Raw genomic sequence first — 18334 nt, 5'->3', positions numbered from 1 at the left:
GACTACCCAATTAGAGGTTTGTGAGACTTAGATGCAAGAAATGACTAGTAGCTTTCTTGAAAGAGGTTATAACATGAATGAAATAGAAACAGCTAGGAAGAAGGCTCTACGACTAAGAGAGTCTAAAGCCAAATCCTACTTTTCTAATTCGATAATCAGTACTTCTACTGATATGGGTATGGCTCAGTCACAACATTTAAGGTATCTTATGACCTATAGTAGGGCTAGTAAGGTAATAGAGAATGTTATTAGGAGTAACTGGGATATCTTAAAGGTCATACTGGGCTATGAAAATTAGCTTTCTGAGAGACCTATGTTTACCTATCAAAATTGTAGCAACTTGAAAAAACTTTTGTGTTATAAGGATTTCTCTTTGAATAATAATACTGTTTCTATTTTTAAAAAAGGGTACCTTCCCTTGTCACAATTGTTTCTGCTGTTCTAGCATAAATCAGTCAGTGGAATTTATGCACCCTGTAAATGGCAGGAAATTTGTTTTCAACTATACTGCAACATGTAATACATCAGCCATTATCTATCTTGCTACATGTAATAAATGTTTGGGGTTTTATGTTGGAAAATTGGTTAAGAGATAGGATAATAGAGCATAGGTCTAAAATTTGTGGGAAAATACTTACTAATTCTTTAGCCAAACATATAAATGAAACTGATGATACTCATCAGTTTAGCTTTAGAGTTATACATATTGTGTATCCAAATGCTAGATGTGGTGATTTGATAAATTGTGTAGATATGAAAGAGTATGAATGGATTATACAATTGGAAGCAGATAAATATCCAGGTTTAAATAAACAGGTTACACTTAAACCAGTTTTGAAAATGAAACAGCAAAAAGTGAAGAAGAAATGATTTTGTATCATTTATGTATTTGTTGCTGCTACTGTGTTTTTAAAAACTCAACTGATGTTTTTGAATGTTGTTGCTGATAGGTTGGTGTCATGTGATGTGATTAATTTGTATTTAAAAATGCTGTTTTATAGCCATTTTATGTAAGACACTGATGAAAGATAGTTTATATCTGAAAGCTTTGTTGTTTTATTAAAGCTTTTGACGGTGTGGAGTACGACTATTTTCTTGCTTGGACATGAAGAAAAAAGACATTAAAAGACAAATATTTTGCTCAGAAAATCAGCCACAGAGGGAACTATGGTTATTGTGTTACTTTGTGAGTAGGGCAATAAAGTAAAAGAACAAATATGTTTTAGACAGATTACCAAGATTCATTTCAAGAATTAGAGTTTGCTGGTCATGTTTTGTGTTAGCAATCACGCACACACTGGAGTGTTGTTTTTGTAGTATTCAGGAAATCTGACATGCTATTCTGAGTTCCTGAGAGGCAGACAGCTTCAAGATAGATAATATGGAGCGAAGCTGGTAAGAATGATTTTCATGTTGCTTGTTCAGGCTGCATATTAGTTTATATGATGCACTGTAGCAGGCCATACCTGTTAGAGGCCATTATGAAAAAAACTGGAGTGCATGCTCTGTTCATACAGAGCAAAGACCTGTCTAGAATTCAGAAGCATGTGATTAAGGACTGCAAACAGAAACTTCCAAGTCATGAAGAGAGAAACGTAGTTATGCAGAACTGAGATGACAGGCAGCACAGTCTCAGCTGACTAAAGTTTTCTGAGCAAAGTCTACCATAGGAAAGAATTTCATAATGCAGAAGAACCAAATGCATGGATAACAGACTGGCAAGCTAAAAGCCACTTGGATCTGTGCATCCAATGAGCCTGTATGGCCTACATCAATACCTTTTAGCTGCAGAGAATGCCACTTTTTGAGCTATTTAGCATTTCTTTTAGTCTTATATGCACTTAGAACTGGATGGAGAATGACAATGTTCTTCATGAGACGTTTGGCTAGCATTCATTAATCTACTGTTTGCAATGTATCCTGTCCTATTCTGTACATTGTCTTGACTATGGGATTACTAAAAATGGATTGCAAATATGATGAAACAAATGTAATAACAAACTATGAGACAATGCTGTGTTCCTGTTTGTGCCTGTGAAAATAGGTGAAGGCTGCCAGCCTAGCCAGACAGAATTTTGTAGACAATTCTGTCATTTGTAAATATTAATATAAGCCACAGGTTCGTTCTCTTAAAGGGGAAAAATGCTGTTAGATGTGGAACTGCAAAAGTGTAACAACAGTGCACTGTGCTGTAAGAAAGCTAAGTCAAGCATTTTATGACTGTCTTTGATGCTTAAATTCAGAGCCAATATGTCTGTATGAAGGAATTCTGCCTAATGTTTTGAGGCCAGAGTTAATGGCTAGAATTTGCATGTATAATCTCTTTTATTGCTCTGGTTCCTGACCAGTTGCAAGATCAAAGGGGCCATTAACTTTCTGAGTTCTGTCATCCTGAGAACCAGAAAGAAATTATGTAATCTGAAATGAATCTGTGGTACTGTGTTATCAATTTAAGGAGAGAGAATGAGAGCATTAGAGCATTTGCCTTGAGAACATCCAACTCAGCCTGCCTGTGTCTAGATGTAAGTAGGATTGTAAAACTGTGTTTTCTCTTTGAAATAGCTAGGAATTAGGAAGATTAGACTAAGTGTTTTTCTGTGATGTCAGAACTTTTTCTACTGTATTATTTTAAACATTTCTCTGTGATCTCTGAACTCTTGACTAGCACTGTGTAGTAAGAAGAATTGTCTTGTGTTTTTATTATTAAATGTTTTTAAACCTTTCAACTGTGGCTGTTTTGTGTAGAGATAATTTAAGCTCTAAGAGTACATTGCATATATATATATAGTGATACTGTACCAAGTCACTCCAAATAAGTATTGACTGTTAGGTTGCACTTACCATTTAGATAATAATATTGCACAGTAATAATTGGACATCATTTTAAGGGCCTTTGAGTAGCTGATAAATATTAGCTGGGTGGTGATAGTGATTTCTACTGTATAGTCTGGGTAAAAGGGGCACAGCTGGAGAACCTGTGACAGCCTTCCCCAGGAGTGTCTGTGTGGTTGTATATAACTCTTATCTCAAAGTGTGTGTGTGTGTCAGCTACTTGGACAGGGACATGAAGCATTGGTTGGACAGAGAGGGTGCTAGAGGTTTTAGCTTGTCCACTAGGCTGAGATCTGGACCCTATAGCTGTGCCAGTGGGGAGTCTTATTGGGGACCTGGAGAGAAAGGGAGAAACCAGCCCCAGACTGACTGTGATCTCTGTGTGCTCTTAAGGGAAATTGTATTTTACTGTGTGTGTATTTATTATCCTTTCCCCTATATGGATGCCCCTCAGTGGTGTTAGTGGTGAGGATTGAGGCTCCTTGATTGCTGGGCCAGTGCACGGGTGTCACAGTGCCATACTTTGGAAACTGGAAGGTTTTTGAAAATCCTATTTCCAAATTTCCAAGGCATTTAATTTTGTTGCATGTCTGTATGACATGATCTAACATGCCAAATGGCATACATATTCAAATCTGAATATGCAGTCTTTGGTCAGAAACAGATTATCTTGGTCTATTGCACTGAATAAAAACATTGTTAGAATGTATAGTCAAAAAAGAAATACAAAAACACTACTTGGATTTTTGTGGGGGGGCTCCCCCCTGCACTACATATGGGGAACCAAGTTCCCCACCCCTTTCAAAAATATATATACAACTACCAATGTTGCACAGCAGTGGGTAGCAGTCATAATTCCAAATGCTATGCACCTGATCCTAGACCTCTCAACGGTCTAGATGTTGGTGTCATATTTTTGGTCTATTCCTCATAAAATGTGTGGTTTTCTGGCAAATCAATGGAATGATTTGAGAACTGATGTCCCTAAATAATAACTTTTAGTTATGTACTCACCATAACTTCAGATGTTTGGGATCCATCTCGCCTACATTCTGAACTGATGGGTTCGGAGCCGATCCCTCGGCTCCGACTCGGCACGCTTATGCTATAGAGCGAGGCCTCTAATTGGTTGAGCTATCTTTATCCCAGGATGCACCACCACTAATCCCCCAGATCTTGTTTGTCCGCATTCATGCACACATGCACAACTTTGTTATATAACATTGTTAGATGTTTCAAGATGAAACAACAGGATTCGGACCTTCTGATATCCTCTGATCTCCAAGGAAGGGGGAAGGAGGGTGGGTTATTGGGAATGTAGGTGAGATGGATCCCAAACATCTGAAGTTATGGTGAGTACATAACTAAAAGATGTTATGTGATCCTATCTCGCCTACATTCTGAACTGATGGGACAGCGTCCCTAGCACCTAAATCCCGGGTGGCTCATTGAAAAACACTCCTGAGCACTGTGGAACCAAATGAAGCTCGTCCTCTAGATGCCACATCTAATTTGTAGTGGGTAATGAAGGTGTGCGGGGAAGACCATGTAGCCGCAGCACAAATGTCACTAATAGCAAGCTTAGAATGAAATGCTACCGAAGTAGACATAGCCCTTGTAGAATGAGCCTTGACAGAGGTTGTAAGCTCTTTGTTAGAATAAACATATGCTTGAGTAATACAGTCCCTGATCCATTTGGCAATAGTGACCTTTGTGACAGCGTTGCCCAATTTGTTATCCGCAAAGGATACAAACAACTGATCTGTTTTCCTTGTTTGTTTGGTCCTGTCTAAATAAAAACGTAACTGTCTGTGGACATCTAGTGTGTGGAATATGAACTCCGCTTTGTTAGAGTATTTTGGGAAAAAAACTGGAAGCTCTAACGATTGTTGTAAGCAGAAAGTAGAACAAACTTTAGGAACAAAAGAAGGATTTGGTCTGAGGGATACTCTGTCTTTATGAAAAACTAAGTACGGGGGTTTCACTGACAAAGCTTGAAGCTCTGAAACTCTTCTGGCAGAAGTAATCGCCACCAGAAAGGCTGTCTTCCATGATAAAAACTTTAGATCACATGTAGCTGCTGGTTCAAAGGGGAAAGAAGTCAAAGCGCGTAATACTATATCGAGATCCCATGAAGGTACAGGATGAGAAATCGGAGGTCTTAATAGAGCAGCACCTTTCAAGAAGGTCTTACACAATCTGTTGCTCATTAAAGGAGGGTCTATGGATTCGTGAAAATTAGAAATTGCTGCCAATTGTACTTTGATGGTAGAAACTGAAGAGCCTTGATTGAAAAGAGAGGTCAGAAATTTTAGTACTTCTGCCACGGGAATAGAAATGGGGTCCAGGCCCCGGAGTTGAGCCCAAATAGCAAACCTTTTCCATTTGCTAGAATACAGTTTCTTTGTAGCAGACTTATGGGCCGAAGATAATATGTGTATAATATCTGAATCCAATGCATGACTCCTGACTATCGTCGGAAGAGGAGGAGCCAAGCCATCAATTTTAAGGTGTGTAGGGACTGGTGGAATAGTCCCGACTGATGAACCAGTAGGTCTGGTATCTGATCCAGAAACCATGGACCTTCCAGAGGATGTTTCCGAAGATAGGGGAACCACGCTTGACGAGGCCAGTAAGGAGCAATCAAGATCATTTTGCTCCCCAAGAGAGATGCCTTTTGAATTACCCTGGGGAGGAGTGGAACTGGAGGGAAGGCATAAAGCAAGCCGGTGGGCCAAGGATGGACTAATGTGTCCATGGGGCTCTTCCCCGGAGCCGGGATTAGGGAGAAAAATTCCTTGCACTTCGCATTCAGAGGAGTTGCGAAGAGGTCGCAACACGGAACTCCCCATTCGCTGAAAATCTGACTTGCCACTGTCATATTCAGAGACCATTCGTGAGGGGAGAGGATTGTTCTGCTTAATCTGTCGGCTATGACATTGGACTTGCCCGGTATGTGAGTAGCCACTAGGAAGCGTTTGGTCGAGACTGCCCATTCCCAAACTCTCATGGCTTCTCTGCAAAGAGGATAGGATCTGGTCCCTCCCTGTTTGTTCAGGTACCAGACAACTGACATGTTGTCTGAGTGAACAGCGATTACGCCCTGGGGGAGATAATCGTGAAGGGCTTGAAGGGACAGGAGTACTGCCCTCATTTCTAGGATGTTGATATGAAGAAGAGCCTCTTCCGGGTGCCATTTGCCTTGGACTGACCTGCCCAGGGAATGCCCCCCCCACCCCATCTGGGAGGCGTCCGTGGTCAAAGTGGCCGCCGGAGGAGGAAGAACAAAGGGTCGTCCCTGATCCAAATTGGAGGGCACTAGCCACCAGCGAAGGTCCCGTTTGCAAGATTCCGTGATCCATATGAGGTGACTGAGAGGGAGTTCCTGAAAGGACCACTGGGCTGAAAGAAGCCACTGGAGGATTCTCATGTGCAACCTTGCCAAGGGAACTAGAAGAACTGTTGCTGACATGGATCCCAATAACTGCAGGACCATTCTGGCTGGGGATTTGGATCTGGGAAGTAAGGCTCGAACTTGGTTTTGTATGGTTTGAATTCTGTCCGAAGGTAGATAGACCCGCATTTGGATTGAGTCTATCTCTACCCCTATAAATCTTATTTGTTGAGATGGCCGCAATACAGACTTTGGCCAAATGAAGGTGATTCCAAGGGAATTGCCCAGTAAGATAGTGGCTTGTAGGCTCCGCCGAAGTAGATGCTTGGAGGTGGCAGTTAGGAGCCAGTCGTCTAGATACAGAAACACCTGGAATCCTAGACTTCTCAGGTGAGCAGTCACTACTGCCAAGCACTTGGTGAACACCCTGGGGGCTGTGGTGAGACCAAAGGGCAGCGCACGGAACTGAAAATGACTGCCTCCTAGGCTGAAGCGCAGATGTCTCCTGGATGCTTGATGTACCATGATATGGTAATAAGCGTCCTTAAGATCTATGGAGCACATCCAAACACCCTTCTCCAGCAATGGGAGAATGGTTTGTAGAGTGACCATTTGGAACTTGGACTTTCTGACTGAACGGTTTAGGATGCTGAGGTCCAAAATGGGCCTAAAGTCCCCGGTCTTTTTTGGCACCAAAAAGAATCTTGAGTAAGTTCCTAATCCGATCTGGTCTACGGGGACCGGTTGGATGACTCCTTTTTGCAGCAGCTTTGAAACTTCTGAGGCTGCGGTATCCCATTGACTGGGTGGCGGGTCTGGGATTTTTTTGGACTGAGGGATGGGGTGAGAGAATGGGATGGAGTAACCTCCGGCAATAATCCGAAGCACCCATCGGTCCCGAGTGATCCCTTCCCAGGCCTTTAGGTGCTTCGAGAAAAGACCCCCGACTGGCTCCGGAGCAGCACAGCCGGGCAATCCCTCAGGGACTATGAAAGGCTGAAGAGCCACGAAAGGACTCGCGGTCTCCAGTATTGCGAGGGCCTCTGCCGCCTCTGGGATGGCGTCTTCCGGATGAATTTCCCCCTCCTCTGCCTCTGGAAGGGGAACCTTCCTGCTGAGAGGGGTAAGGCTTCTGAGATCTACGGAACCACATCTTCCCTCCTCTTTTAGCCTTGGGATAAGGCCGAAAGGGAGTGGAAAATCATGCCCCTATGGCAGTCAGAGTCTTACCCTCCTGTTCACAGCGGGTTAATGTGTCTTTCACCTTGGGTCCAAACAGGGAGGACCCATCAAAGGGGGCGTCGGCAAATGAAGACTTAAAGGCCTCCGTGAAATGACACAGGCGGAGCCAGGCTTGTCTCCGTAGAGCAATGCCTGTACCCGCCGCTCTACACGCCCCTTCGGCCACATACGAAATGAGCCTCATGGACGAGTTCGAAATGGACGACATTGTAGCCAGCTGAGAGCCAACCGTCTGGGTCAGCTCCTCAGGCAGGTTACCCAAGAGGGTATCGGATAGCTCCTTAATCAGATCCCTCTGGAATCTCATAAAGTGCGTCAGGTAGTTCAAGGACCTCAGTGTAAAGGCCGCTGAACTAAGGGTGCGCTTTCCGTACCGAACCATGCTCCTAGACTCCTTATTAGGAGGATGGACGGACGTAGAAGCCTCTGCTACATCTTGCTGGGTAGCAGATGCCACCACCATAGCATCTACGGCCACACCTTTAGTAAGGAACTCTCTATCCGGGGGCACCGAGAGGAATTTGTTCGGACGAGCGGGCACCGGTTCCACAGAGTCTGGGTGTTCCTATGCCCTTCGACAGATCAAATCCAAGAGCTCGTCGAAGGGCGGAGACACCCAGGAGGCAGAGGGCTGAGCCCCGAAGGCCTTCAGGAACACCGACTCATCAGCAGAGGGAGGTTTGGACTGCCAGCCGCCTCGCTATTTTAGGGCTTCTAGGATGTCTGCAAAGGAGACATCATCAGAGGACGACTTAGGGGACCCCTCTGCATCATCGAGATCGGTGTCAGATGTCAAAGACTCATCAGGGGAGTCAACGTGCTTCCTCTTGCACAACCTTTTCCTGGGGGGTTCTTCTGAAGAGGCTTCAGAAGGACCTCCAGGAGGGGGAGAAACCCCAGCGGGGGTAACCTGAGGCCCGGGGGCTCCGCTGTCCAAAGACAGGGGGACTGCCAAAGACCCAGTCTCCGTATGCAGGGAGGTAGCTGGGGAAACCGTGGAGGTAGCCAAGGAGGATTTGGCTAAAGCACTCCTCATAGACCTGAAGGCGGGACCACCAGAATCCTGGGAGGGTCCCACCTCCGTGGCCACAACAGTGGACGGTACTCCCGCTGCCGACGCACCAAGAGGGAGACTTGGGATCGAGAGCATCAATCCCGAAGCCCCCCCCCAGGGCCGAAGGAAGAAGTCCGTGTACTGAACTCCGACCCAAAAGCCGGAGTTGGAGCAAGGGTCGGGCCCGACCCTAACACCTCCACAGGTTCCACCAGCACCGGCTCCAACGGTGCAGAAGCTGTTGGAGGAGGAACCATAGTAAAGGAATGGACCATCGGCTCCGAAGCCAAATGGGCTGGAGCCGAAACAAGCTTTTGGAACACCGGAGACTGGAAGAGTCAAAGGAGCACCTTGTCGATGTCCGAATCAGACATCTTGGATGACCTAGAGGATACCGATCGGGCCCGAACCGATTTCTCCATCGGCTCCGAAGGGCTTGGGGACCGGCTCCGAAAGGACTCAACAACTATCGGCTCCGAGGAAGGTTTCAAGGAAATTTCAGTCGGTGCCGATGAGGACTTCGGCTCCGAGGGGGAAGAGTCTGAGCCGGTAACCCTGATCGGCTCCAATATCAGTGGAGCCGATGAGGGTGACCCGCCTCTCGATGCCCCAGACCTCGGCTCCGAGACCAGAGGGGTCGAGGCTGGAGGCATCGAGGCAGACCGTTCCGACCTCGGCACCGAAGTCCGTGGAGCCGATGGAGAAGTCTGCTTGGATTTCTTAGCAGTCGGTTCCGACTGACTGGTCGGAGCCGATGCTTTTTTCTTTTTAGAAGGAGACAGAGAGGAAGATAAAGCCTCCTCGAAGGAAGGCTTGATTAATCCCTTGAGGATTAATTTGTTTTTCCTCTCCTGGAGGACTCTTGAAGAGAACGCGTGGCACACACTACACGACTCTTGCAAATGCTTAGCATCTAAGCAATAGACGCACGAGGCATGGTCGTCCGTTATGGACATTTTAAAACCACACCTCGTGCATTTCTTAAACCCGGAGGGTTTGTGTTCTTTCAACATAACTGCTGTAACCACAGAACTTTCTTAAGTGAAGAAACACTATTTTTAGCCAAAGACAAAGTTGAAAACAACAACTTCAACAAAAATATATATATATATTTTTTTTTTTTTTTTTTTTTTTTTACACTAAACAAATACACAGACAAAGATAAAGAGAGTCAAGACCCTCTAACTTAAACGGGTACTTGACCCACGAAATTACAGAAACAGTAATGTAACAGGGGAAGGCCCCTCTAACTGAAACGGGAAACCTTCCCTGACTAAAAATTTCTCGAATTCAGTCACACAACTACACCAAACACACTAATATATCAACAATAGCTGTTAAAACAGCTTTTGGGTTCAAAGAAAGGAAGTTTGTGACAGGAAAAAGCCTAATAACTAGTACTTAGCCCAGCCAATGTTGAGACCACGTCTATGCTTGATAGCGGCAAACGAGATCTGGGGGATTAGTGGTGGTGCATCCTGGGATAAAGATAGCTCAGCCAATTAGAGGCCTCGCTCTATAGCATAAGTGTGCCGAGTCGGAGCCGAGGGATCGGCTCCGAACCCATCAGTTCAGAATGTAGGCGAGATAGGATCACATAACATCATACATTTGAGTTTCAAACTTCAAATTCTTCAGAAAATGTATGTTAAAACAAACCCTGTTACTCTAGAAACTTTCTGTTTATAAGAGCAATATTTTAAGTCTGTCCATATTTTTGGGCCTTTGCCCCCCACCCCCCCCCCCCCCCCCCATTTTGTCAGGCTTTGTCCAGATTTCTTGCACTAAGAGGTTGAGAGGTATGATCCTAGGTAGGCTTAGGAAACTGGCATACGTGTTTAAATGTAGTACTACACATTGAGCTACTTTTCTTTCATTTTCAACTTACTTGATTAATCTTCTTTCTAAACATCTTTTTGTCTTTTTTTGTCCTCACTAAAGATGAATACTGCTGAAAGTATTCTGTACTAATTTTGATTTATTTTGCAGTACAATTTTCCTAAATCCTAAAAATTCAGAACTGTATGGTACTTTAAAAGTGCCTGTACAGAGTTTGTACAGAATACAAGTTTTTTGAACTATGACCTGTGTCTCGTCTAATACAGGAAGTGAAATGGGTGATTGCATATTACATATACATATATAAAATTTTAAATTTCACTCTGATTTGATGACTTGCTGAAATGCTTTTTTGAAATGTGCTGGCTTTGGTAAATTGTTATGTAGCTGAGTTATCATTTAAAATATGTTTCATTTCTCACAGATAGTTTCACATGACCACATTCCATTATTGGTAAATGAATGATTTCCTGTTCAAAACCATTTCAGAAAGGATGGCAGAGTGATACTGGTATGGTGTCCCTCCAATAGGGGTCACTAGTTGTTATAGTACAAACACAGATAGCTGCTTCCTCCACAAATACAGAGGGTGAGACATCTGTGGCTCATTCCAGCCATTAAGAAGTCAAGGAATTCAACAAGCCTTATTTTTCATTGCTGCAAGATTATCTTCACAGTTGGTTTCATGCCTTCTTGGTAACTACACACTAGTTACATAAACAATTACATTTTAAAACTGTAGACAAAAGAAATTGCCATTTAATTATACAAGTCTGTGAAGCAGTTTCTCCACTATTATCTATGAGTAACAACATGCTCAGAAAAGCTAAATCGACTAATGAACACAAACAATTTTCATTAAGATCACAAGTCTAATGAATCGCTCATTATTAAAATCTAACAATTTAAGATTGTATTCTGATGTTCATATTAACACAAGGCCCTAAACTTTCAAAGTCACACTAAGTTTGTAAAGACATATATTAAAATTTCTGAAGTCCATACCCTGCGAAGACTGAGACTGCACAAATGTTTTTATCAATGTGTCTGTTGCCTGTGTGTATAGAGAAAGAGCATATCGCAGTGACTGAAGATCAGGACTCTTTTCCAGAAAGGTCTTTTTCAGTCCAACTCCACCGGCATGGAAATATTGCTGGGAAAAAAAAACATAATTTAGCAATCTTCACATGTTATTTGCCAGATTTTAAACTCCACTAGGTATAAGTAATTCAGTCTGACAAAAAAGATTATGCATATTTAGTAGCAAAGAGAGACTTACTTATCCTAATACTTAGCTGTTCAGATTTGGGCTATTAATTACTTAACAATCTATTATTCTGCAAACGTTCAGCTTTTATGAAGGACTGCCATTGCACACACATGCACTTGAGGTATTGTGAGATATAATCTTGTACAGAGCAGTCCATCTTGGCTATAGCCAAGATAGACTGCTCTGTACAAGATATAATCTTGTACAGAGCAGTCCATCTTGGCTATAGCCAACTGCCTTAGTATTTTTTGACAAAGGTTTACAATGCATTTAAAAGCTAAATATAGTAAAACAGACTAATTGTTTTGCAAATGTGCGTAACCTGTGAAGACAGACACACTGCATAGAGTGCTGTACAGAAAGAAATCAGAAAACACCTATATTTAGTTCTTACAGCAGCAGTTAATAAGTCTGCGACATACCAAAGTACCATTAGTGCCAGTGCTGTATGGTCCCTGATAAGTACAGGGCATTATCCAAGCAAGACTCTCATGTAAATGACTTGAATAGCGTGTGGCCAGAAAAGCAGTGCGACTGCAAGCCAGGTAGTCCTTCTGCAGTGGTTACTGTCCTCACTGCCTTCAGATAACAGAATGCGATGCTGTATTCTGCATTCCATCTGGACATCTAGTACTGTCAAATCACCAATATGTATGCCCTTGACTCCAGCTGGGCATCCAGTGCTATCAAATCACCAGTCTGTATACCTTCGACTCCAAATGGGCATCCAGTACTGTCAAATCAGTAGTCTGTATATATGTGTGCAATAAAGATTCTGAAGACTGTTCTTGCATGTGTTTATATGGGGGTTATCTAATTTATAACATAAGCTATGCAACCATAGAAACAAACTGGTATTCTAATAGATGTAGACAATGTGAAACCTAAAGGCATAAGAAAGTAGTAATCTGCATATTATAGAGCACAATAGTTTGTGTGTTAGGGGCTATATTACAATCGTGAAAGTCCTAAACAGAGAATACGGAATCAGCGACACATATTACCCAAACCGCAAATACACCGAACACCCTAAACCGCAAAATTCAAAATCTCGAACCATCATAGTTGTCCAACCCCACCGTGCACTACATACTACCTAACAAACAAAATAAATAAACCACATACATACACTAACCAAAACCCTACTTCTAACCCTACACTAAACCTTACATACATTACTGTCTATGCACTTACCTTAACCCGCACCCTAACCCTAAGGTCCGTAACTATTGCACACTTACCTTACGGAGCTATACCCAAACAAAATAAATAAACCACACACATACACTTAACAAAACCTTACTTCTAACCGTACACTAAACCTTACATACATTACTATCTATGCACTTACCTTAAACCGCACCATAACCCTAAGGTCCGTAACTATCACACACTATTACTATCTATGCACTTACCTTAACCCGCACCCTAAGCCTAAGGTCCATAACTATCGCACACTTACCTTACGGAGCTATACCGCAAAAGGGCCAACCATGATGATTCGACATTTTGGATTTCGCGCTTCAGGACGATCGGTGTTTTCACGTTACGACATATACATATCAACATTTCCGTATTCGGGTAAGTGGACCTTCACGATTTTAATAGGGAACCATGTGTTACTGTAATGCTATTTGTTACAAATACAGTGCCTGTTGCATTCTCCCAGTGAAACGTATCCTGCTGATGTATGTCAGCAAAATGGTAAGAAACTCAACAGAGAGCAACAGGTATGCATGGCGATACAGCTACTTCTGGCTGTATACTATAGTATTTAGTATGCCCACAAAGATGAACTGCAAAAAGTGCCTGAACTCGGAGCACTATCCTGTTTGCTGAATGAAAAATGGGGTCATTAGTATCCTTCATTTACTATGCATACTTAATGACTCTCATTTGCATATCATTTTAGAGCTGGGGGAAAAGAATGCCAGGAGAACATCTACTATGTGACACAGCTGAGTTGTGTGTCAGACAGCCATGTTTTTACAAGGCCATAGTACACATAAAGTGTTATACATCCATTAAAAAAAAATAAATAAAAATATATATATATATATATTATATATATATATATATATATATATATATATATATATATATATATATATAGCTGTACTCCGCTCAGAAACAATAGATATATAAGTTGAGGGACTATGTGCCCATGTATGTGTAAGTCTTTTACATAGTGTTTTGGACAGATATTAGTGACATGCATTTTTGGTGCAGTGAATATCAGAGAAGAACTGCCTTGACATGTTCCTGTAACCGTGTGTTTAGGAACATTGTAACATACCCTCAATAAAAGGCACAGTCAGGCCTGCCAGCACTAAGAGCAGCACTGATCACTAAAGTACTAATGTAATCTCAGGATTTAGTATTAGTGGGAGTTGAGATGTTCTCTGATTTATATACGTCTTCTGTTAATATATGCAGATCTATTTGCATAATATCTCCATAACTAGCTTGCCTGAGGTGCACAATACCATATTTAGACCTGTGTCTCTAAAGCCCATGTTCATATTTTTCCCTTAGATTCATGCATCAGTCCTACTCACAGTGTGCATCATGTGTCTGAATCCCACTCACAGACAACAGCACAGCAGGCTACCAGAAGCAGTGTCAGTTTGTTTTTATTTATACATACATTTGTTAACTGGATACACTGGTCCATGGAACCCATTGAATTACAATGCAGGTCCAAGTAGGCAACAGGGTAAGGTCACATTAAAAAACAAGATACTGCAGACCAATCATAATATACAGAGGTATAGTCAAATACTAAAAAAGTTATTTCTTTAAATAGTGTAATATAATGAAAACTTACTTGATTGTCCAGATTATATGACAGTAAAATTCCTAAGTGAAGAGATAAAGGTATAGAAATAGGCAAGAGAGGAAAGTGCAGTTGTGTACCTACCATAAATGTAGATGTTCGAGTGTATTCACTGTTGCAGTCATTACACTTGGGTTATCCTGCTGGCAGGCTACCCGCAGTCGTCCTGAATTCCAAAGTTCTGGTCCGGCATCAGTTGCTGTCACCTCTTCCCTGACGTCAGTGTGCCAGGGCATAAAAGATGCAGCTGACGCCATTTTTTTCAGTTTTTCTTGCCCCAGATGTAAGGTGCCCCCAAAAGGGTAGGCTAAAAATTCTGCTTATAAAAAAGCATGCACTAACATAAACATTACCTTCATCTACAAGCAAATACACCACATAGGTTGTATAGAATAGAGAAGTACATATAAGTCCCAGCAAAGAAAGGGGGGTGGTGGGAGGGTAACCTGGACTGCAACAGTGAATACACTCGAACATCTACATTTATGGTAGGTACACAACTGTACTATATTCATCGTGTTTCACTGTTGCAGTCATTACACTTGGGTTGAATCCCAAAGCTGAGGTTGGGTGGCTGGGCCTAAATAGAATTAGGAGAGGCTATAAGGCCCTGCAGAATTGCAGTGGCAAAGCCTGCTCTGGATTTAGAGTAAAGAGGTAAGTGGTAGTGCTTTGTAAAAGTGTGCACTGAAGTTCAAGTTGCAGCCTACAAAATATCCTTGGTTGGTACTCCTCTGAGGAAGGCTGCTGAAGTGGCTGCTGCTCTGGTTGAATGTGGCCTAATGCCCTTAGGCACTGATTTGCCATGTTGTGAATAGCAGAAACGAATGCAGTGGCCTATCGATTTTGAAATAGTCTGCTTTGAAATAGCCTTTCCTTGCGATCCTGCAGCATATGCCACTAAAAGCTGCTCAGTTTTTCAAAAAGCTTTAGTTTTGTCCAAGTAGAAGCGTAGCTGTCTGTGTATGTCCAAAGAATGCAGAAGTCTCTCCCCTTTAGTCTGTGGGTTTAGATAAAAGGTAGGCAAATGAATGGTTTGGTTAAGAGCCACACTGGACACTACATTGGGCATAAATGTTGGGTTTGTCCTTAGAGAAACCCTGTCTGGATGGAAAATAATAAAAGGTTCCACAGCCATTAATGCCTGTAACTCTGAGTCTCTTCTTGGTGAAGTTATTGTTAGGAGCAGAGCTGTTTTCCATGATAAGAATTTTATCTCAGCTGTATTGGCTGGCTCAAAAGGAGGCAGTGTGAGTTTTTCCAAGACAAAATTGAGGTCCCATGCAGGTATTGGTGCTCTCCTTGGAGGTCTTATGTTTTTGGCCCCTCTGAGGTACTGCCTTAGCAGTGGATGTGAAAAAATAGGTGGGTCCATATTGTAATGAGCTGAAATGGCAGAGGCATGGATCTTAATTGATGAGAAGGATAGGCCTTTGTCCAGCATCTCGGTTAGGTATTGTAAAATCTGAGGAATATTTGGTAGAAGTGTGTCAATTCCTTGTGCCTGGTTCCAAGCACAGAATCTCTTCTATTTTTCTGCATAAGATTTTCTGGTGCTGGGCCTCCTGGCCTCCAAAATAACATCCCTGACTGCTTTAGAGAGAGGTATGTTCTGAGTGGTTATATTATCCGCCAAGCAGCCAGATTTAGTGTTCTGAGTTGGCTGTGCAGGATCTGATTGTTTTGTTGGGTCAGTAGATGAGGAATTTATGGCAAAGTCCAGGCTGGGCCTTGAGACAAGCTCTTTAGGATTGGATACCAGTGCTGGCGTGGCCAGTCTGGGGCAATCAGTATCATTTTTGGTTTCTCTTGTCTGACCTTTAGGAGTACCTTGGGGAGGAGAGGCAGTGGAGGAAAGGCATATACTGTAAGGGTTTTCCAGCTGAATGATAGAGCATCCACTTTCCATACTTGTTTGTGATGAGTCCTTGTGCAGAATCTCTGTAGTTGGCAGTTGTGAGGGGAGGCAAATAGATCTATGTCTGGGCATCCCCATTTCCTTGTTATCATGCTGAAGACTTGTGGATCTAGTTTCCACTCGTGAGGGTCTATGAGGTTTCTGCTTAGTTCGTCTGCCAGAGTATTTGTCTTTCCTGGCAGGAATTGTGCTTGCAGGTGCACTTGATAAGTCAATGCTGTGTTACACAAAGTCATGGCTTGTCTGCAGAGGGGTTAGGAATGTGTGCCTCCTTGCTTGTTTATGTACCACATGACTGTAGTATTGTCCGTCTTTATCAACAGTTGTCCTGGATGGAGTAGATCCTTGAAGGCTGTTAGGGCATTCTGTACAGCTAGCATCTCTTTTTGATTGATATGAAGATGCATTTGGCTTGCGGGTCATGTGCCCTGAATACATTTTCCTGCCATGTGGGCCCCCAGGCATAATCTGATGCATCTGTTGTTATTGTCCGCCTGGCTGTAGGTAACATGAATGGCTGTCTCCTGTTGTGGTGACAGGCCTGTGCCCACCATCGAAACTCCTGTTGCAGGCAGGGAATTAGGGTAATTAATGTTTTCAGGCTGTGGCAATGCTGAGTCCAAACAATTTTTAGATACCATTGTAGCTTCCTCATATGCAGTCTTGCATATGTAATTAGCAGAATGCAGGATGCCATGAAACCCAAAGCCTGCAGAATTTTTCTTGCATATAACTGGGTCTTTGTTGCTATCTTTTCGAAGTAAGAAGTCAGTTGCCTTTGTTTGTCTGGTGTGAGATAAGCCATCTGGGCAGTTGTATTTAAGCTTGCACCCAGGAATATTATCTCTTGAGAGGGTACTAGTTTTGATTTCTTTTCGTTTACTGTGTACCCTAGGCAAATTAGCAATCTTTTTACAAATGCCAGATGCTTCCGTAGAATATCTTTGTTCTCTGCTTGAATAAGGCAGCCGTCCAAGTAGGGATATATTTGAATTCCTCTTTGTCTGCAAAATGCAATTACTGGTGCCAGGCATTTTGTGAAGACCCTGGGCGCAGTAGATAAGCCAAAGGGCAGTGCAGAGAATTGGTAGTGCATTGAGCCAGCTATGAATCTGAGGTATCTTCTGCAAGATTGTCTGATTGAGACATGCAGGTATGCCTCTTTGAGGTCCAAAGTTACAAGCCAAGCCTTCTTGCCCAGCATGGGCAGAAGCTGCTACAGAGTCAACATTTTGAATTTTGGAATGTCCAGAAAAGTGTTTAGAACAGCCAGGTCCAGTACTGGTCTCCAGGCTTTGTCCTTTCTGGGCACCAAGAAAAGTCTTGAGTAAAATCCTTGTCCCTGCTCTTGCTGTGGTACTCGCTGAATAGCCCTCATGTCCATGAGTGATGAAACTTGTTTTTGTGCCTCTGCCCATTGATTGTGTGGCAGGTCTGGCATACCTTTTGTCTTTGGAAGGGTGTGAAAGTGGAACCTGTAGCCCTGAGAGACTATATTCAAGACCCATTTGTCCTGGGTGATCATGTGCCAATTTTGTGAAAAAAGTGTTAGCTTTCCCCCTAAGGCAGCTGCCAAAAGATAAGTGCTTGACATTGGCAGAGGAAAGTCACTGGGACTGTTTCCTATATGGCTGTGATTTGTCTTCTCCGCTTTTATCTGCCTCTTTCTGACACTGGAAAGGACCAATTCTTAGAAGGCCAGTTTCTGCTAAATCTGGGTGGCTGTACCTGTAAGAAATCCTTTACTGTCTGCATAGATTTCGCTTTATCCTCCATTTTCTTCAACACCTCTTCTGCCTTAACACTAAACAAAGTATCATGCTGTAATGGAGCATCTAATAATTTTGCTTTAACATGATCAGGCAGATTCTGTTCCTTTAACCAAGCATGCCTTCTAATGACACAACCTGTAACAGCGGCACTGCAAGAGGCCTCCAGTGAATCAAAAC

General features: G+C 42.8%; 1 protein-coding gene across 1 annotated transcript in view; it reads right to left on the bottom strand.

Annotated features, from left to right (window-relative positions):
* The window catches only part of UNC13A (unc-13 homolog A), a 5702976-nt gene that overhangs the window by 430847 nt on the left and 5253795 nt on the right, over positions 1 to 18334 (bottom strand). The window contains exon 40 of the mRNA XM_044054109.1: positions 11367 to 11514. Coding sequence (XP_043910044.1) covers positions 11367 to 11514 — 148 coding nt within the window. The remainder of the gene's footprint in view (positions 1 to 11366; positions 11515 to 18334) is intronic.

The sequence above is a fragment of the Protopterus annectens genome, chromosome 13.part0 (assembly GCF_019279795.1).
Source record: "Protopterus annectens isolate FY-2018-M chromosome 13.part0, PAN1.0, whole genome shotgun sequence".
NCBI lineage: Eukaryota > Metazoa > Chordata > Ceratodontiformes > Protopteridae > Protopterus > Protopterus annectens.
The sequence above is the reverse complement of the archived record's forward strand: the minus strand, read 5'-3'. Positions and strand labels throughout refer to the sequence as shown.